This window comes from Saccopteryx leptura, chromosome 7 (assembly GCF_036850995.1).
Source record: "Saccopteryx leptura isolate mSacLep1 chromosome 7, mSacLep1_pri_phased_curated, whole genome shotgun sequence".
NCBI classification, from domain to species: Eukaryota; Metazoa; Chordata; class Mammalia; order Chiroptera; family Emballonuridae; genus Saccopteryx; species Saccopteryx leptura.
This window is the reverse complement of record NC_089509.1, coordinates 117,170,486-117,186,050: the sequence shown is the minus strand read 5'-3', so window position 1 is coordinate 117,186,050 and position 15,565 is coordinate 117,170,486. Positions and strand designations below refer to the sequence as shown.

General features: G+C 56.5%; 1 protein-coding gene across 1 annotated transcript in view; it reads right to left on the bottom strand.

Moving 5' to 3' along the window:
- The window catches only part of AGAP1 (ArfGAP with GTPase domain, ankyrin repeat and PH domain 1), a 322,164-nt gene that overhangs the window by 253,764 nt on the left and 52,835 nt on the right, over positions 1-15,565 (bottom strand). Inside the window, exons 6-7 of the mRNA XM_066346522.1 lie at positions 14,089-14,230; positions 9,626-9,760 (exon numbers count right to left, since the gene is read on the bottom strand). Of these exons, the coding sequence (XP_066202619.1) occupies positions 9,626-9,760; positions 14,089-14,230 (277 nt within the window). The remainder of the gene's footprint in view (positions 1-9,625; positions 9,761-14,088; positions 14,231-15,565) is intronic.

The following is a 15,565-nucleotide window of genomic DNA, read 5'->3' as shown; positions in this document are numbered from 1 at the left end:
CGGCCATTTAATCATTTTAAAAACATTAGCGAGAGCAGAATGCCGTGGCGTGATGAGCAGATTAGGAACAAAAATAAAAGCCATTTGTACGCCTTTAATGACACATGGAGCTAATTCAAGCTGGCTCGAGTCGTTAGGAGGCCTCCCGGGGCACACAACACGCGGGCCCGACGCCGCGGTGCGGGGAGTATCAGAACCTCCGTGCTCTGTGTCAGTGGTAACACTGATTCCGAGCAACAGCGAGGGTCCTTAACGCGAAAGCCACGGCAGAGGGCGTTCGCTCAGTGTGCCTAACGGGGGGTGCTTCCCGTCTCCGGGACGAGAGGCACGGCCGAGCATCCCAGCCTCGGACTCAGACTCGGGGCCAGACGCTGCCCGAGAAGACCCAGCCTCTACGCGCACAGCCGGCCGCGGCCCTCAGGAAACGAAGGACCAGCTGTTCCTGTCTCCCAACGTCGCCGACAACATCCATCTCTACCACGAGGATAGGGGGACTTCTTCCTAGGTTACTTTTCAGAGAATCAGAAGGCCTTTCTTTCCCCATGACGGTCCCTTCTGCTGGGATCCTCAGGGAATCACCAGACTCCACACGGGGCGGGCCAGCAGCGGCAGGCTGCGGAACACGGACCACACCGACTGTTTAGAAATCCCTCTGCCTAAGTAAAAACATCCATTTTGCAGAGGCGACTTGCAGCAAATGAGTTGCTATTCTTCTACCTTTTTTTTCCTTAAGAGAGAGGAGGTGGGAGGGAGGGGAACATCGGGCTGTTCCTGTATTACCCTGATCAGGGAATCGAACTGGCTCCAATGATGCTCCAACCAACCGAGCTGCCCGGCCAGGGCTTAATCAGTTGCGGTTCTAGGGACATACTTCCCTTATTTTTTATTTTTAAGACTTTATTAATTATAGAGAGAAGAGAGAGAGAGAGAGAGAGAGAGAGAGAGAGAGAGAAGGGGGAGGAGCAGGAAGCATCAACTCCCATATGTGCCTTGACCAGGCAAGCTCAGGGTTTTGAACCGGCGACCTCAGTGTTCCAGGTCGACACTTTACCCACTGCGCCACCACACTACTTCCTCTTTAAAAGTGCGGCCTCTGGGTCCACTGATCAAAAGACAAATGAATCACACTTAAGCCCACTGGGCTCGTCACCACAAACAAATTCTGAAATTAGTCCCGAAGTGTCTGCTGCCGCCGTCACGGGTCCCAGGGTCACTGAACACGTCCCCTACATGTCCAGTGTGTCTGAAAGGTCCGGGTACCCGTGAACGTGCCATGCCCACTTGTAACATCCGTGTTTGCTGCTACCTGACTTTTAAACTCAAGCTATTTTATTTCTAAATATACGAACTCATTTTTTTTGTGTGTTTCTTTCCTTCTTTTTTTTTTTTGTATTTTTCTGAAGCTGGAAACCGGGAGCGAGTCAGACAGACTCCCGCATGCGCCCGACCAGGATCCACCCGGCACGCCCACCAGGGGCGACGCTCTGCCCACCAGGGGGGCGATGCTCTGCCCCTCTGGGGTGTCGCTCTGCCGCGACCAGAGCCACTCTAGCGCCTGGGGCAGAGGCCAAGGAGCCATCCCCAGCGCCCGGGCCATCTTTGCTCCAGTGGAGCCTTGGCTGCGGGAGGGGAAGAGAGAGACAGAGAGGAAGTAGGGGGGGCGGGGGTGGAGAAGCAAATGGGCGCTTCTCCTATGTGCCCTGGCCGGGAATCGAACCCGGGTCCCCCGCACACCAGGCCGACGCTCTACCGCTGAGCCAACCGGCCAGGGCATTTCTTTCCTTCTTGTTTTATTTTTTTAACCTCTGAAGATACGGCTTATTATACTGAAATTTTTTATGTTAGTTCTGGTATTAAAAATCATTACTGCAATTTGTGATTAAACCCTGTTATAGGTAAAGCTTCTCTGGTTAAGAAATAAAGTGAATTTGCAAATGCATGCAAACAGAAGTCCTGACGTCCTTTTATCAAAAAAAAAAAAAGAGAAAAACCACTATGAATCAGGTATGCACTTCCCGCCCAAATGTAAGCCAGGGCCACGGCACAGCCGGGGAGACTCGCCCAAACCCACGTGTCCTCCCGCCCTACGCACACCCTCCACCCACGGGCTCAGTCACAAGGCCACCGCCTGCACACACCAGACAGGCACCTTTCAATTCGGTGAGATCAGGAGCACCGGGCCAGAGGCGGCTCTTTGGAGGCCACTCGCCGATTCTGTATCATTTCAGTGGGGTGAGACCACGTTAGAAGCCACCAGGCGCTGACAGCCGGTGGCACTGTGGTCAGTGAGGACAGCAGGGCAGCGCCAGGCCAGGGTCAAGACCCCCCTACAAGAACCAACCGATGAACTTCAGGGGAACCCCCAGGAGCGAGCTCCCTTCCCCTCCTTCCCCTCAACCCTAGCAGCTCCCACCGGGCCTCATGGAGGTGCCGTCCTTAGAAAGCGTTACGCTAGGCACCCCTCTAAAGAAGGGCGATTTCAGCAGCTGAGCCTTCCCTGCCCAGTCAAACACGCACCGCCCGCCTGTCCCACGCCCTCTGGCACGGAGGACTTTTCCATGCAGGGAGGGCGGAGGTGGTGGCCCCGGAGACAGGGGCGGGCACAGACGGACACACGCTGGCCTCACACCCGTGGCATCACGTGACCTCCTCAGCACGTGGCTCCCAGCTGGTCATCGGGTCTAATTAAGATGCCCAGCCATCAGAAACCCTTCGGCTGCGATGTGGATATTAGTCATCACCACATACAATAAAAAACAAAACAGTAACAGACACTGGAGTCGTTAGCTCACCTTTTCGACACAGTGTCTTAAAGGCCACATGTACACACGTACACGGTTTGCTTTTCCATGTGAAGTCTTATTTTTGGAAGCACTCCTTTAGGGAAAAAATATATCTTTACGCATAAACATAAAAATAAACCGGCTCCCATCTCATCCCTAACATATAAGGAGGAAACAAACCCCCACAAGAGCAGCAAAAGCGAGTGAGGACACAGGCCACCCCCACGCTGAGAAGGGAGCGGTCTCAGGAAGGAGTGGGCGGGGTCGGACGGGGCCCTGACCGCCGGCGACAAGAGACCGCGGCGCCGGCCAGCAAGCGGCACGAGAGGACGCGGAGATCCCAGGACACGGCTTCCGCGTAACGCTGCGCTGACTCACGCGCTCGGGCTGTGCAACCCGGGCTCGCTCGCACGGCCACCGGGTCCTGGCCCTCCTGTCAGCAGGACCGCGAGCCGTGGGCGTCTCGTGGGGAACGGGACTCGTGGTACGTCAGGGTTTCGATCGGCAGAAGCAGAGGCTGGAAAGCAAGACCAGGGCTCCCAAAGCGCCGAGTGACCTTGGGCAAGTCGCGCGACCTCTCCCTGCCCAGCCCCTGGCGCGGGTGGTCCGTGCGCCCAGGCGAGCTGCGCCCAGGGGAGCCGTCCCCAGGCGAGCCGTCCCCAGGCGAGCCGTCCCCAGGTGAGCCGTCCCCAGGGGAGCCGTCCCCAGGGGAGGGGCGAGTGGCTTCCACGGAGCTGCTTTCCTCGCCGCAGCACGGTGTGACGAGCTGGGTGAAGGTGCTGGGACAGGAACGTGGACGGTCCCCAGAGGGAGAGGACCGTCAGAGAGACGCCCACCCACCAGGACAATACGTACACGCACTGGCGGCTGGCGGACAGAACCCCTTAAACGCCACCCACCACCCAGCTTTCCTGCCCCAGTGGACCTAACACTGAGGGGTCCCCCACAGGAGGTCCCCTGACTACACCTTTATCCTTGACAAACAAGTGACAGAAACCAGCCATCTTGGGGAGAATTAAGGAGACACGGAGTCATTTGTAATTTATCGGTGTCTTGACCTGGTCCAACAGTTACTGTCAGAGCAAAGTTTTGTGTGTAGATTCTCCTCCTGTCCTCATGAACACGAGCTGAAGGAGGTCGGAGGTGAAAGTGACAGTGGGCGTTTGCCTCAGTCTGTGGGATGGGACGCTCTGACTGACCTGGGATTTAACAGGTGACGTGAACTTCAGAGCAGCGTATATGTACAAGACTGTTAAATCCTGCACTCAAAACAACTCACGCTGGGGTGCATAAGGGAACAACCCATACGGGAAATGAAACTGTTTACAAGTCAGATGACACTGCGTCGGATCCTTCTAGGACAAGGAGGGGCGTCATGTATCACCAATCGGGAAATTTAAAACAACCGTCTGCACCGCCACCCGGTGGACCTCACTCACTCTGTACGAGAGGAAAGCACTCTTCTTCATCCAGGGTCTTTAAAATATTCCATAAAAAGCAGGTACCGTAAGTTAAAAAATATATATGAAATATACTCCCCCAAACACAGGGGTCCCACTGGACCGATACCATAAAATGTCCAAACAAGAACAATCAGACTGTCCCACATCCTCAGAGAGAGGGCGCTAGCCACGCCGTGACACGGGCCGTGACACTCACCACACATCCACCACGGGCCACCGTCACCCAGAGCAGAGCAGGCTACAAGCACGGGCACCATGAGGGGGGTGCCTGAAAGTACTGAAATTCAGTCCCCAAAACTCCACGGCTGGGAACAAAATCCCGACGTCCCATCACGAAGACCACGGGCCAGAGCCCACTGCCTTCCCCCACAACGGCGTATGCCACGTGCCGGAGGCCTTGAGCCCGGCACCGGTCCGTCCTCCACCCCAGGCAGGGCGCCAGCCTACCATTCCGGGTGGCTGTCCCATGTCTGTCCCCTCTACTGGGCTTTTGTGTCACCGAGGCAGGGGCCTTCCCATGCTTCCAGTGTGTCCCTACCCCTAACCTGAGGGACAGCGACTGGAAGGCTGGTGCTCAAATTGGGGATGGAAGGATGGATGGATGGATGGAGAGATAGATGGAGGGATGGAAGGATAAAGGGAAGGAGGGAGGGAGGGATGCATCAACCAACCCACCCACCCACCTCCCTGCCCCCTGACCCCCTACTGCTAACAAAGACCCTCTCTCCTGAATGACCCCCAACAGCCATTCCACAACACCACCAATGAAACAAAGGAAACAGATGCTCTCTTCTCTTGCTAATTTTACAACATACTTTGTTTCAGGACACCACAAAGTCAACAGTGAAAGAAGCCAGGAATCAAGTCCCTGGTCTCTTAAAAAATAAACCTGGGTGGCCAGCCGACTGAGCGCGTGGCCTGCCGGGCGGCCGTAACGGGTGTGTAACACCGGGGCCTGTTTCCTGCTTTTATTGATAAGCTAAATGTTACAGGAAAGTGATACACTCTTTCTCTTTATTTTCTCTTTCTGCAACACAAAGACATAAAAAGCAAGTAACTAAATTAAGTGCTACTAGAGCATAAAGGAAGCCAGGAAGTCCACAGACAGACCCACAGGGAGTCCATGAGTGGGCAGTGAGCCAGCGTGCTGGACGCACCCTCGGCCTGGGCCTCCCCCAGGCGGCTGGGCAGGACCCAGGTCGCTTCCACCAATGACTGAATGGTTAAGGCCCTCGGCTCCTGGTCTCACACCGGGGTCCAGTCCCATGGTCAAGCTTCGTAATGTTCCTGAGCCTCGATGTCTAACTCTAACCCTTACAAGTTTTTCCCTTCCTTGAGGACGAAACAGACTGGTCTGTGAATGATTCCCAAGTACTGAGTCCGGTCCCCACGCTCGTGACAGCTACCCTGACCACTAACAGTGAAAAAGGCTATGACTTAATAATAATAATAATAAAATATATACACATACACCATATAATTACCATACAAAACAAAACAGGCAACATGATCTCAATTTTCTTCTTAAAACTTATCTTCATAAAAACATTTTAGGGACGAAGTCACAAGTGTCACAGAAGTTGTGGCAGAACGGGTCTTATTTCCTTTGTGGACTCTGCACAGTCTAAATAGCGAACGGGAACGTACTCTTTCTAGACTGAGAGATACAGTGCACTGTCACTCTCAGCCTGCGAACACCACACTGCGGACCCTGCGCTGCCCCGGGCAGACGGCCGGTCCAGGAGGCGCCCAGGGACACACTGAGGACCCTGCGCTCACCCAGGCAGACGGCCGGTCCAGGAGGCGCCCAGGGACACACTGAGGACCCTGCGCTCACCCAGGCAGACGGCCGGTCCAGGAGGCGCCCAGGGACACACTGAGGACCCTGCGCTCACCCAGGCAGACGGCCGGTCCAGGAGGCGCCCAGGGACACACTGAGGACCCTGCGCTCACCCAGGCAGACCGCCGTTCCAGGAGGCGCCCAGGGACACACTGAGGACCCTGCGCTCACCCAGGCAGACCGCCGTTCCAGGAGGCGCCCAGGGACACACTGCGGACCCTGCGCTCACCCAGGCAGACGGCCAGTCCAGGAGGCGCCCAGGGACACACTGAGGACCCTGCGCTCACCCAGGCAGACGGCCGGTCCAGGAGGCACCCAGGGACACACTGAGGACCCTGCGCTCACCCAGGCAGACCGCCGTTCCAGGAGGCGCCCAGGGACACACTGAGGACCCTGCGCTGCCCCAGGCAGACGGCCGGTCCAGGAGGCGCCCAGGGACACACTGAGGACCCTGCGCTCACCCAGGCAGACGGCCGGTCCAGGAGGCGCCCAGGGACACACTGAGGACCCTGCGCTCACCCAGGCAGACGGCCGGTCCAGGAGGCGCCCAGGGACACACTGAGGACCCTGCGCTCACCCAGGCAGACGGCCGGTCCAGGAGGCGCCCAGGGACACACTGAGGACCCTGCGCTCACCCAGGCAGACGGCCGGTCCAGGAGGCGCCCAGGGACACACTGAGGACCCTGCGCTCACCCGGGCAGACGGCCGGTCCAGGAGGCGCCCAGGGACACACTGAGGACCCTGCGCTCACCCAGGCAGACGGCCGGTCCAGGAGGCACCCAGGGACACACTGAGGACCCTGCGCTCACCCAGGCAGACGGCCGGTCCAGGAGGCGCCCAGGGACACACTGAGGACCCTGCGCTCACCCAGGCAGACGGCCGGTCCAGGAGGCGCCCAGGGACACACTGAGGACCCTGCGCTCACCCAGGCAGACGGCCGGTCCAGGAGGCGCCCAGGGACACACTGAGGACCCTGCGCTGCCCCAGGCAGACGGCCGGTCCAGGAGGCGCCCAGGGACACACTGAGGACCCTGCGCTGCCCCAGGCAGACGGCCGGTCCAGGAGGCGCCCAGGGACACACTGAGGACCCTGCGCTCACCCAGGCAGACGGCCGGTCCAGGAGGCGCCCAGGGACACACTGAGGACCCTGCGCTGCCCCAGGCAGACGGCCGGTCCAGGAGGCGCCCAGGGACACACTGAGGACCCTGCGCTGCCCCAGGCAGACGGCCGGTCCAGGAGGCGCCCAGGGACACACTGCGGACCCTGCGCTCACCCAGGCAGACGGCCGGTCCAGGAGGCGCCCAGGGACACACTGAGGACCCTGCGCTGCCCCAGGCAGACGGCCGGTCCAGGAGGCGCCCAGGGACACACTGAGGACCCTGCGCTCACCCAGGCAGACGGCCGGTCCAGGAGGCGCCCAGGGACACACTGAGGACCCTGCGCTGCCCCAGGCAGACGGCCGGTCCAGGAGGCGCCCAGGGACACACTGAGGACCCTGCGCTGCCCCAGGCAGACGGCCGGTCCAGGAGGCGCCCAGGGACACACTGCGGACCCTGCGCTCACCCAGGCAGACGGCCGGTCCAGGAGGCGCCCAGGGACACACTGAGGACCCTGCGCTCACCCAGGCAGACGGCCGGTCCAGGAGGCGCCCAGGGACACACTGAGGACCCTGCGCTGCCCCAGGCAGACGGCCGGTCCAGGAGGCGCCCAGGGACACACGGACGCATTCATGTTTTAAAAGAATGGCGTCTGGGAAGACCCCTCCTACCTCCCTTTGCCAGAGCTACAACCTGAAGATGGTGGCGTGTCCCCACACAGCCGCTGCCTGGCCCCTGCCTGGCCCGTCCCACTGTGGGGCCTAGAAACCCCAGAAGCCCAGCATTTCCAGGATGAGTTAATTCTGTAAGACCAGTTCACGCGTTCACGGTAACTATGTGTCTGAAATAAACACACAAGTCAAGCAATCGACGCGGAGCATAAACTCACCCCCCACGCAACCTCGCTCTGGTCCCCTCCTATACTGGGTACCAGCATACGTTCTGTAAAGGCCACAGAGTGTGACCCTTCCAGGCTCTGGGGGCCTCAGGTGTCTGGAGCCACCACTCGGCTCTGTGGTGACAGCCAGCTCGGCTCTGTGGTGACAGCCAGCCCGCACGCCCTGGAGTCCGTGAGCGGCAGGGTGAGGGTCACCTGTTTCCAGAAGCAGGCAGTGGCTGATCTGCCCCCTGCGCCCTCCCTAGTGTGAGGACCCTTCACCTATGACTCTTCGCTTGAACGTTCACGGGGGTTTGGGCTCTCTGACGGGGAACAGTGACCCTGCCCGTCAGAACCCTGAAGAACCCTCATGTACCTCCTCGTCCAACGCTTCCCAACCTGATGACTGTGTAGCCACCAGCACCGGCCCTACAGGGGCGGCCACAGGCTCTAAACGGGGGAACTGCCACCCAGTGGTCCCTGGGAAGTAAACGGGACAGACATCAGCTCTGAAATGTAATAAAACGTTAGCATGTAGCCTTCCTGCAATTTATTTCACCTGAAAACTGAACTGGACATAGAAACACACACACATCCCTGTCTAGGGGACGCTGCCTCTTCTGCGGATACGAGCAAGTGGTCACCAGGGCTGGCGCACAGCAAGGTGTCTGTGACCTCCGGGCAGCTCGGGCAGCCTCTGAGCCTACCATGCCTGGCTACCTGCTCTGCCCTCAACCCTCAGGGCACCAGAGCCGGGGGGACGGGAAGGAGAGGAGGGGATTTACTTCCTGTGAGTCCCATCAGCAATGGGACCTGACGTGGGAAACATCCTTCTCCCGGGTCTTCAACTCTAAGAGTCACTTTGCCCTAGAACTTCCCGAGCCTCCAGGCCAGAGACCACCCTCCCGTCCCACCACCTCCCAGCCCTGTCCCCTGTCCCTCTCTCCCAACCGGACGTGTGGCATGACGGCTGCCTAAGGGAGCAGTCACCGCCCTGGGGGGCCTCACGCCCCCCCCCCCCCCGAGAACGTCCCGCCCGTCCCGTCCTGTCTGACGTACGGGTGTCCCGGGAGGCGGGCGTTCGACAGTGAGCGAAGGGGCAGAATCGACCCCTAGTGCCAGGCCGGGTCCCAGTCCTGAGTCCCAGTGTGTCGTGTTTTCCTCCCAAACTGGACTCTTTCTCTTTTCAGCTGATTCTCCCCAAAGGCAAACTAACAGGAAACACCTAAACCTTTTCAAAGACATAGGCTCGAATGAAGGATTATGCAGAAAAAAAAGGGCTCCACTGCGTGTGACCATCGTGGGCGTGAACAACAGCTGGAGAAACTCCTCACACCCCCCTGCACAAACGGTCACGGGACGTGGCACACACCTGTCGCAGGATTCTTTCTGGAGGTGCGGGTTTTAAGTGGCTCAGAACAGAGTCACGCATCCCCACCCCCCTCCCCGCGGATGCAGCGTTCAGACAGTGGAGGTCGGCTTCCTGGCCGGCTGTGTGGAGGAGGGCCCGCTGTGGGCGGGGCGGGGCGGGGCAGAGCGCCCCTGCGTCCCTGCAGGGTATTTACCATCCTGGAAGACGCGCTCCACGTTCAGGCCGTAGGTGGCACAGGTCTCGTAGTACGTGCACCGCTTCAGGTCGCTGGAGAGCTTCCGGGCGCGGGCGTCGTCGATGACCCGCGGGTTGGTGGAGCTGATGGCGTCTGGGAGAGAGGAAGGCAGAGGGGCAACACGGTGACCACAGGCGGCTCTCGTTCCCCAGCCCGCACAGCTAGAGACCCTGCCCAACAGTTCGAAACCACCTCACCTGCAGGGACACGATGCTCATGGGAACCCGGAGTTTTTACAACACAGTCTACCCCCCCCCCCGAAATATTCACTTCCCACACTAGGATAGTCATCATTACCAAGAAACCTGTGTTCAGGGGACCCTGCTTCTGAAACGGAAATGAAAGGCTGCCCACAAAGACCAGAGGAAGGAGGAAGAGTTCAGTGTCCCCAGAGGGGAGGGATTTTTAAAAGGGAAACACCCCAGGGTCCCTGTTCACAGGTGACCCTCTCTGAGGTGCCAAACAGCCTCTGAGGTGACACCCCTGGGTGCCCGGTCGGCACCGGCACACGGAGCCCCTCAGGGGTCCAGGGAACACAGAGGACAAATGTAAGGTGCCCTGGAGGCCACCGGGCAGGGCCGGGTGACGACAGTGGATCCTGTGGTTTCCAGGGCAGCCTCGCCGGCAGGAGGTGAGGTGCCCAGTCACCGCCCAGGGGGGCACTGCAGGGCCACAAGCACAGGTGTGGAAGCCACCACTGGTCCTAACAGCACTGCCCCGGGACGGCTGGCACGGGAATGTGGGGGTGCTGCCACCTGCTGCAGGATCCGAGTAACGGGGGGCAGGGGGGTTTAAAGAGCAAGACAGGGATGTCAGGCACCTGCCACTAGTCTGAAAAAAAAAGTTCAGCCTTTCTTTTCTAAGCTCGACCCTGACAACATCCCGTCCTGATCGCTCTGTTACCACCGAGCTACTGGGCATTGCTGTGGTCGGGGGAGACTACAGGCATTTTCCAGGGACTTTTTTCTAATGTGAATTTTTTTCAGAGGGTTTGAAGGCTCCTATGGTACAAAAAAGAAGAAAACAAAAACAAACCCTCACCGCGTCCCTTAACGGAAACTGACCCAGAGGACACGCTCTCCCAGTCACAGGAACTGCAGCGTAATGTAAGGTACACGAGATAACAACGATCTTTTTAATTTCTTTCTTTGTTTGCTCAGAAATGCATTTGACCGTCTATTCTTTTTTTTTTTGACATTTTTTTAAATTTATTCATTTTTAGAGAGAGACAGAGAGAGAGAGAGGAGAGAGAGAGAGAGAGAGAGAGAGAGAGAGAGAGAGGAAGGGGGGAGGAGCAGGAAGCATCAACTCCCATATGTGCCTTGACCAGGCAAGCCCAGGGTTTTGAACCGGCGACCTCAGCATTTCCAGGTCGACGCTTTATCCACTGCGCCACCACAGGTCAGGCTTGACCATCTACTCTTTCATATTAAAAATAAAAAGTGGTGCCTGGTGGGAGTAATAATTCATAATATAACTTATAACAACATATTAAAATACATCTTAATGGGTTTTTAAATTTTGTAATAAAAACATTAAAAATAATATAATAAAACATAAATACTAAAAGTGATTCCTTTTTATTTCCCCCTTTCTCTTTTTCTTCCTGTGACCCCTAGTTTAGTTTCTAGTTCTGTGGGACGGGTCTGACCTGACGGTCTCAACTACTCTGAGGGAAACTAACTCTGTGACTCCGGACTCTGGCTGACAGCGACCAGTGCCACCTCTAATGACGTTCTAGAACCTTTCCTGGCAAGAGATTTCTTCAAAGAACATCTCGTCCCATCTTCTTGTCTTACAGATAAATACATCTGATTCAAATTTCACGACATTTAAGAAAAAGCAGTGTTGCCTGACCAGGCGGTGGCACAGTGGATAGAGCGTCAGACTGGGATGCAGAAGACCCAGGTTCAAAATCCCAAGGTCTCCGGCTTGAGCGTGGAATCATGGTCCCTTGCTTGAGCCATGGGACCAAAAATACAGACCAAAATCCCATGGTCGCTGGCTTGAGCCCGAGGTCGCTGGCTTGAAGCCCAAGGTCGCTGGCTTGAAGCCCAAGGTCTCTGATGTGAGCCTGAGGTCGCTGGCTTGAGCCCAAGGTTGCTGGCTTGAAGCCCAAGGTCTCTGATGTGAGCCCGAGGTCGCTGGCTTGAAGCCCAAGGTCTCTGATGTGAGCCTGAGGTCGCTGGCTTGAGCCCAAGGTTGCTGGCTTGAAGCCCAAGGTCTCTGATGTGAGCCCGAGGTCGCTGGCTTGAGCCCGAGGTCGCTGGCTTGAAGCCCAAGGTCTCTGATGTGAGCCCGAGGTTGCTGGCTTGAGCCCAAGGTTGCTGGCTTGAACAAGGAGTCACTGGCTCTGCTGTAGCCCCCCAGGTCAAGGCACATATGAGAAAGCAATCAATGAACAACTAAGGAGCCAAAGCGAAGAACTGATGCTTCTCATCTCTCCCTTCTTATCTGTCTGTCTCTATCTGTCCCTCTCTGTCTGTCAAAAGAAAGAAAGAAAGAGAGAGAAAAGAATAGAATAGAAGAGAAAGGAAAAGAAAAGAAAAGACAAAAAGAAAAGAAAAGAAAAGAAAGAGCAGTGTTGTTGTTTTTTTATAAACGCAAACATCTTTCAAGAGAACAGTAGGGACAAAGTCAGAAATCCGTGATGTCTGGATGCTCCAGGGAAATTTAAAAAATACAGACCACGGAGCTTCTAGTCCCTGACCTGGGGCCCCCAGCAGTCCCACCGTCCTCCTTCTCCTAGGGAAGACGGCTCCGTTTTCTTCCCCCGGCTGGCTCATCTTCCAAGATGCACTGTCGCTGACGGAAACGGACCTGGCCACCCCGTCCTCGACGTTTCCACTCTCATTAGATAGAACAAGGACTCTTCACTGGAGCGCCCTGCTTCCTGCTCACCACTAGAGGGCGCTCCAGGCACAAAGAGCCTCTCGGGTTTTAGGTTCAATCTTCCCTCTGAAGCTTTCTGGTTGAGATCACTGGCCATTTAAAAATGCGCCCCCCTCCCAAGAAAAAAAAAAAACACTAAAAACAAAAAGCAGGGGTGGGGGGTGCTCTCCATGAAAACCCAACTCTGACAGCTCACATCTAGCACACTGAGACTAAGTTTCTTCCCCACAACTTGACATTTTCTAACGCCCACAGCGCTCCGTGATCTGGTCTTTCTCCGGACAGGCTCCTGCCAAAGCGGTCAGTCACCGGCCGGAACTCTGTGCTGCCCCAGCAGACCCAGGGCGGGGCCGAGCAGAGACCTGACCGTGCCCACTCGTAAAGGCAGAGCTGAGCGCTTACTAGAAAGTGTTACATCAGGGCACAGACCACGTGCGGACTCTAAAGGAGTGAGCAAACAGTCGGCAAACGACAAGAAAAATGAGAAAAATCACCCAATTTTTCTTGACCTGCCTTTTTTTTTTTTGTATTTTGTATTTTTCTGAAATGAGAAGCGGGGAAGGCAGTCAGACTCCTCATGCGCCCGACCAGGATCCACCTGGCATGCCCACTAAGGAGCGATGCTCTGCCCATCTGGGGTGTTGCTCTATTGCAACCAGGGCCATTCTAGTGCCTGAGGCAGAGGCCACAGAGCCATCCCCAGTGCCTGGGCCATCTTTGCTCTAATGGAGCCTTGGCTGCGGGAGGGGAAGAGAGAGACAGAGAGGAAGGAGAGGGGGAGGGGTGGAGAAGCAGATGTGTGCTTCTCCTGTGTGCCCTGGCCGGGAATCGAACCTGGGACTTCCACACGCCAGGCTGACGCTCTACCACTGAGCCAACCGGCCAGGGCTGACCTTTTTTTTTTTGACGTTTTGCCCACATTTCTCACAATGCAGTTTTATAAAGTTCACCTTCATCTGATTTTTTTAAAAATGTTTTCTCTGGTCTCTTAGTTGTAAAACCCTGATGGTAGACACAGTGAGTCTAGGATCAAGAACTGAAGTGATGTCACGTTAGTAGGAGACCGAGTGTCAAGTGACCTGGAAAGGAAACCATCGATGTGCTCATAAGTATAGTTCGATCCTAGACTTCCCATGGGGCCCGCTAGATTAAAAATAAAATAGAGATCCTAAGGCATTAACAGGCAGAGCAGAATTAAACAAAACTGCTACATATCAGAAGTCAGCAGTATTTCAAAGGTGCACCGAAAGCTACCTAAATGACATTTTAGATTGCTTATACACGTCTACACAACACAGAGATGGAAGATAACCTAATAAAGAATGTTATTTTGTATCGCATATGTTATTTGAAGGTGGCCGAGTGCTTTCTCCTTAGAATGGCCTCAGGCGAGGTGACAATTTCACATTCAAGGTACAGAGCGAGCCTTCGGCAGGACATCAGTGCTTCCTTAGACTGCCGGAAAACAGACGCGGACCCACTGGCTGCGCCCCCTCCTGTGCCCCCGCACGCAGGGAGGTGCCACTCACCCTGAGTCCCCACCAGAACCAGAGGGATCTCACTCGTGTTCCGGTAGTTGGCCATCCGACTGTAGTAATGGTACACGGTCTGGAAACTGATCTCGTCCTCCAAGCTGAAGACAAATATGACGGCGTCCACCCACATGGCGAACTGGGGAGAAGAGAAGGGGAGGACAGCAGAGGGACTGAGTGAGGAGGCTGGCGGCGAGAGCGGCCGAGCGGGTCACACTGCTGTGGCTTCCCCGAGGTCCCCTCGCCCTGAGCACGGCAGGCCCGGAGCGGGGGGACCTCGTCCCCTTCCCGCCCGGGACACTCGTCTCTGGAGAAACGATCTACCCGTGGGGACGTCCACTCTCTGTCCCGCTGTGGTCCTGCAGACGGAAGGCACCGTTAGCTTTCCCTAAAGGAGGCACTGGCTCCCACACACACTTGAGCGGCCGAGGTGTCGGCTAGAACACATTTAGTGGGTTCAGCTCTGACGTCCACATGTAAAGGAAGAATGCATTCAGTTACATGTGAGAATTTTATAGGATAAAAACTTCAATAAACCAGAAGTTCAAACGACAGATACAAAATGAAAGGAGAACAGGAACTTGGCAACAAAACAACCACAGGCCAGAGCAAAGCCGCTGTCCCTCCGGCAACACCAAGGACCGGGACCCAAAGGGCATTCTCCTGACTTTCTCTACCTCCAGGTACGTTTCTCCTTTCTCTTGGTCAAGGCTGCGGTTTGGGGGGTCAGCTTCCTCCCTGCGGGAGCACCTTCCAAATACCTAAAGTCCCTGGGTCCAGCCCTCACCTTTCAAGACGGAAGCTGCAACTGTCTGAACCTCCCTGTGGAGCAAATGCGGACCAGAAGCCATTCTCTCAAGGGGCATCCTGACAGCCCAGCACCAGCAGGTGGCGCTCCACAAATACCCCACCACCCCTAGAGCTTCCCTGCCAACTGCCCCCCCCCAAGCCAGTTAATCAGCAGAGTTCTCACACTACCCTACTAGTGGACACTAGTGACCATAAAGTGTTGGGAATTCTCACAGGAAGCCGCTGTCTGTGGGCAGAGCCCCGGACAGGACACGGATCCCTGAACACAGAGACGTGCGTCCACGTGCCTAGGAACGGGACGTGGAAATGGTTTTTGTATTCCTCCCCTTGAGTGTTCAAGTACACTCTGCCCAATTCTGCACAAAACCCCGTCCATCATTTTGAAAGGATCCATCTTGATGTTCCCCAGAAAGTGGAAATCTTTGGACTAAGTGAGGTCGTGGAAGGGAGTGGGAGCTAGATAAACAGCTGGTCCCCGGGATACACCGGCCAGGACGCAGCCCTCCTGGGGGTTCTACCCGCAGCACAGCACCGAGGTCAGTGCCCGGTCACCTCGTCCAGCCTTGGGCACCACCTCAGGGCCTCAGATGGGAGGGCTCAGAGCCTTCTCCCCCAGGGGGGGGGCGGCAGTCCCCTGGTGTCACCAGATTCAGCTCACACAAGT